The sequence below is a fragment of the Pundamilia nyererei genome, unplaced genomic scaffold (genome assembly GCF_000239375.1).
Source record: "Pundamilia nyererei isolate P.nyererei 1_Seehausen unplaced genomic scaffold, PunNye1.0 scaffold00015, whole genome shotgun sequence".
In the NCBI taxonomy this organism is placed as follows: Eukaryota; Metazoa; Chordata; class Actinopteri; order Cichliformes; family Cichlidae; genus Pundamilia; species Pundamilia nyererei.
In genome coordinates, this window is record NW_005187416.1 from 4,135,815 (window position 1) to 4,141,814 (window position 6,000).

Genomic DNA, 6,000 nt, shown 5'->3' on the forward strand with positions numbered 1-6,000 from the left:
CAACTTTTAATACATTCATGCACAAAAACACAAATCAGTGTAACAGTTTTTATGCGATGGCCCAACATTTAATGTCCCTGATCACGATTTTTGTCTGTCTGTTGTTTACCGAGTTGTGTCCAAATACACATCAATATTGTGCGTAGACGGAGACGTGAAGAAATCCACTTTTGGAGGTTGGAAGGAGTTTAACACTCACACTAGAGACCAAAGTTGAAGTCATACACATTATAGATTTTCACACAACATCTGTAGAGCCCAACCAATGCAGCATTATTAAGACTGATACTGATATTTAGTTATTTAAACCTGATTCGGATTTTGTTTCCTTTCATATTAAAGAAACTAATGGATTTCCTTTGCATTTACTTTGTGTAGTTATTCATTACACTCTGCTCAGCACCACCTAGACTGACTGGTTATTATGTTTGTGGCGCTCCAAAGCGCATTGGCTTTTGTTGTTTGGACAGTAAAGAGAAGAAAGGGTTTTTGAGGTGAGAAATTCCTAACCGACACCTCTGCACAAGGCAAGACATTTCACCATGAGGTCACTGAACAAATACAAGGCACCAGAAATGGAAAACATCAAGCTTTCCCATAATGCTTAAGACAGATCTGAGACTTACCCTGGCAAGGCTGACACCACCAGGAACTTTGTAGGGGACATACTTCCTGTAGATGTGCCCAACCCTGGAGCAAGGAATGTCCTCCATCCGACCACCACACATCCACACCTACAAAGACAGAGAGAGAGACGGGGAGTCAGCAGTGATAAAGATCATATCTGAGAGTGAATTTGTGTAACTGAACAGCCTGGAATTGAGAGGGGCAGATGAGGTTAACATTTCCGAGATGAAACAAAAACTATGTGAGAAAGACACAATGTGGGAAGACACGACCAGGAAAAAGCAACTGAGAGTAGACAAGGTCAAAACATAAAAGGAAAAAAAAGGATAAATGGGAGAAGTAGGAGAGGGACCTTTAAACTGAAGAAGGGTAGGGACTGTATAGGGTACGCACAGGGGTGCAAGGTATGCTGACTTGGTCATGAAATCCTGGAGAGAGGAACAAAAGCAGCAGGTTCAAGTAGCACAAAGAGAGTTGAAAACTTCAAAGAACTACAGATATGGATCCTATTTTATAAAGGACTGCATAGGTGATAGAACTTTGAAAAAAGTTCATGTGTTTCTAGATTGCACAGAGACCAAAGAGAGGAAATTACACCGAAGAGAATGAGACAAGTCAATCATGCTTAGCTAAATGACAAAGACTCAAATTGGATTTGGTATGCTACTTAGCAAAAGCAGAGCTACCTTTCAAGTCTACAGGGTGTGAAAATCTAGTAATTTAAAACTAGAATTTAAGTGATTAGACACTTTAAATTAATGAGAAGACTTTGGGGTCAAAAGTTTGACTATATGAACTTTTGACCCCAGAGTTCGGGATTATCTTTTTTACATTACAAGCTTTGAATTTATTCTCTCAGTGTGCTGTTGATGTCAACCCGTTTTTTATTTAGCTGAATGATGCAGACGTGTAACAGTTGAAAGAAAAAGAAGCAATTAATTACCACCTAATTATCAGAGTTTTGGTATCAACCATAAAATGTAGTCTGATCTTAATCTAAGTCTCAATTATGCACAAACACAATCTGACTAACAGATAAACGTGTCGATAAAATATGCAAGAAAAATAACTAATAAAGATTCAGCTGAAACATTAACACAGTGTGCTGCACAATAACGATCAAACTAATATCCAATACAGATGTGTTTAGGCTACAACATGTTACTTAGAAATGTGTGCTGCTGACTTCTCCACAAGCTACTGGGAATTAGATGTTCCAGTTAAGGAGATCGGATGGGACATGTGGGTTGTAGAGGTGTTCTCGTCTATATATAGACATGCAAAAATCTGCTCTTCCAAACAAACTAGTGTAACTCATTTTCATAGCACCTTAGAAAACTAACATCAATACCAGTGAATGAAATACCAATAAATATTTGGCCCGTTTAGCCAGTTTAAGGCTTACATACTAGTTGATTATGAATATTATGGACAAAGCATTTCAGGAGATTAGGGAAGAAGATCAAAATCTGTCTAAAAGCCAGATTAAAATACATCTACTTTAAATCAGGATTTAAGATTTATGTAAGATTTTATTGAGTGTACTTTATATGAGATCTCCACCAAAACCTCCCGTGACCTTTACAGCACACTGTCCTCCATATCCGCATAAATCTTGCATTCCTCCTACTTCTGTCGTGACTTGAACCTCTGAAGCCTGAACATCTGATGATATAACAGTCATAATATGCTGTCTTTATACAATTTGAAATTCAGACACTTTAATCTAGAAAAGTCTTCCTTGCCTTCGGCTGAAGGTCAAGACATTTTCTGAAAGAAACCTCTCTGGTGATGAAGATAGAGGCTGTATTTAAGCTCAGGCATATAGTAACGAGAGCAAAATTATAATTTCCCACCTGAATGTTGTTATACTCTCATTCCCGTCCCGATTCTCCAGAGTGGACATCAGCTGGCTGCTATTTCAATTCAATTACTCCTTGTCAAGTTTGTTGCATCGCTCCGGCTTGGACAAACAGAATCGGGGGAAATAAGAGATTGAATCTACCCTCTCCACACTGTGCTGTAGGGGGGAAAGTCTGACCTGCTGCACTGGTGCCTTCCATCCCCTTTATCCCTGCACTGAAGCACTTGAGCTTAATAACAGGGGCGCCCCACCGCAGGAGGGATCAAGAGCTCGGGTTCAGTGGCAGTCAGATTAAATTAAAAGTCTTATCACTCACCTCTAACACCTCAACCTCTACAATCTGCTCGCCTCAAAACATGAACACCAGAAACCACAGCACGGCGGCCCAGAGCAGCTTTAAAAGCTGTGTCCTTTTAAAGTACCATCTTGTTTATATAGCTCCTTTCAAAAACAAATTATAGAATGCAATTACACTGGCATAATGCTGAAGGCCCCAACACCTCAATAATTTAATTCCATACACATAATCAATCTGATTATACCTGACTTTTGGCACTAACTTACATCTGAAAAGTCAAGTGAGGAATGGTTACCTTAATGAGAGAAAGGGAATCCTTCTTAATGTATTAAGAAAATATTTTGGCTCTGCACTCCAACTGCAGTGGTGCTACGGATCGATGTTTTTTAGGAAAAGATGCCAAGAAATCTAGCATACCAACAAAAAAGACCCGGGAAAAGAATGCAAACGAGTAAACATGGATGAAAGCAATGTAGCTCTTAAATTATTTTTAACAAATCAGCATTGCAAATGTCTCTTGAAGGGCTTTGATGTCTTTTCATTTAAAAGGACAAAGAGGGAAGGAAACGCTATAGCAACAACAGTATGATGGAAGAATGAGTCTCTTTTTTTAGTCCAAATAAAACTAATCTCACCCAAGAATCTCTCAATCTTCCTGTTACCAACTCAAAGCTTTAGTCACTAAATCCATTAACCTTTCATGCAGAGTTTGCTTGCCCAATTAAGCAAAAAATGAACGGTGCATTTATTTAAAGATGAATGGTGTCTGCTAGTAAAGCCTGATGCACAGAAAATGTGTGTGTGGTTCATAAAACTCCTTTCAAGCTTTCACAGCTGTCAGCCGGGCAGCAGTGTTCATCAGCCAGCAAATGGTTTAAAGTTGTGAGTTCATATATTTTTTCCTCCTACATTTGTTTTTAGATCACCTCTAAACTGAAAACTGAACCACAGCTCTTCATCTGCTGATCAGCAGCATCAAAACTTGCTGCTGATGTCAGAATTCAAATGAACTGTGTTTTTTTTTTAAATGAACCAAGGCACAACAGCCACACCTAGACCCATGTACAGAACTGGGAGGGCAACAACGACAAGAGTCAAGCTTGAAAAGAACAAAGAGGAACTGAGGTGAAAAGGATAACCGACGGCTAGGATAGCAGTCAGAAGAACGAAACAACAACAGCATTTTGTAAGAAACGTGGCAGTTATCTTGGCTGTAGCTACATGGTAGCATAGCTAGAATCAAACAAAGTCTTTATGATTTTGTTTGTTTAAAAACAGGTTTTGTAATACAACCATGTGATCCGACTGATTGCGGTTGTTACAAGCCTCTGACCGGTATCAAGAACAATGAGGCTGCAGTCTCCTGCATGCAGCGGCTCTAAAACATGGAGCGCTGTAATGTAATAGTAACAAAAGACTAAACCACTTTATCTTTAAAGGATTTTTATTTTTAACTAGTGCTGTCAACATTAATCTCGTTAACATGACGTTAATGCCATAACCGCATTAATGTGGCAAATCTCCGTTAGAGAGTTACTGCAGATCGCCCCGCGTGTGGGGCTGCACGGTGTCAACGCGTTAGCGCAGTTAGCTCATAAACGTCATTTTAATGAGATGACAGCACTATTTTTAACATTTGACCTTTCTTAGTGTTCATATGGATCAACCACTCCTAAGAGCAATCCTTTGCCTTATTGTTTAGCTTCTCCCTGTATATTATTATTGTGCTTTTGAATTTGCTCGTGCGTCATTTAGCTGGAGTATTTTTCTTGTCATTCCGTAGTGACGTCCAATAGATAAAAGGTAAGTGTTGAACTTGCATTTGATAGAATTTAACTGCAACTACAAATTTATAGTCAAAGAGATGTTGATGCAAGTGAAAGAACCCATGATTAGGCTCTGTATGATGACATTAAGTTGTTAGGCCTCCATCACTCAGGCCCAGAGATCTGCAAGTGATCATGGCGACCAAGTTTGCATCTAGTTGCATGAAAGACACCAGCTTGTTTGCGAACACTGACCAGAGTGGTTTCAAGTGTTTCTCATGTTCCACTGCTGCTTGGCCAGTAGTTGGTGAGTGTTTGCAGACAAGTTGAGGTCTGCAAAGCAACTACGGACAACCGGAGCAACTGGGCAAATAAGTCAAAGAGATTATTGATGCAAAATTATAGTATCAGCTTATGTTTAGCACTGAAAGAAATTCAGGAACCTAACCAAAAACTTGTGGAGATGTGGAAAAAAATGGTTATTTATTTGACTGAACTAATGCTAATATTATAATGTAAATATATATTCTACCAACAGAATTAAAGTCTTAGAGATAAATCAATGCATGCTTTGACTATTTTTTTTGGCATTTATCAAGGAGTTTTTGCGTTTACAACAGCGGTCCCCAACCCCCGGGCCTCGGACCGGTACCGGTCTGTGGGTCATTTGGTACCGGGCCGCGAGAGTTGAGGCTCAGGTGTGAAATGTATAATTTTCAGGGTTTTTATCAGTTTTCAGCGTTATTTTGTTATCATTTTTATCGTTAGCTCTGTTTTCCTGGGTCTTTTCACGTGTGTTATGAATAAATCTTCTTTTTTTCGGTACCGGTACTAGTTTTATTTTGTTGTATTTATCCGCGACACCTTAAAGGCCGGTCCATGAAAATATTGTTGGACATAAACCAGTCTGTGCCGCAAAAAAGGTTGGGGACCGGTGGTTTACAAAATTATTACCACCATCTAAAATGTATGCCACGGTTGTCCTAAACTAACAATATTGCTCTTTACTAATCCACCAGTTTGCAAAAGCTCAAAATTGTTGTTATCCATGAATTTGACCAGATTAGTTATTTACTCATCTAAAAATCAGTTTTAGTAGATTACGCTTGATTAATTTCCAACTTCTCAGAGACATCCAGTATGCTGGCTCAAGTTTAGTTATAAGAATATGAACTCAGTTGGTTTTATATAATAAATAGTAACAATTTCAGTCTTAAACATGTTTGAAATATTTCTGTATAGTATACCAACTAATAGTGTTCCCTAGTTTTTATGACAGATGCTCTAATAAATTTGTAAATCTATGTATATAATGATGTAAAAAAAAAAAAAAAAATTAATATATAAACACCCAGCACGCCCCTGCGGGCGGTTTATCCTTCAAGCTCGGGTCCTCTACCAGAGGCCTGGGAGCTTGAGGGTCCTGCGCAGTATCTTAGCTGTTC

The 6,000-nt window shown here is 38.8% G+C and overlaps 1 protein-coding gene across 1 annotated transcript in view; it reads right to left on the reverse strand.

Annotated features, from left to right (window-relative positions):
* Positions 1 to 6,000, reverse strand: part of galnt10 (UDP-N-acetyl-alpha-D-galactosamine:polypeptide N-acetylgalactosaminyltransferase 10 (GalNAc-T10)) — a 119,510-nt gene that overhangs the window by 15,994 nt on the left and 97,516 nt on the right. The window contains exon 8 of the mRNA XM_005725442.1: positions 627 to 734. Coding sequence (XP_005725499.1) covers positions 627 to 734 — 108 coding nt within the window. The remainder of the gene's footprint in view (positions 1 to 626; positions 735 to 6,000) is intronic.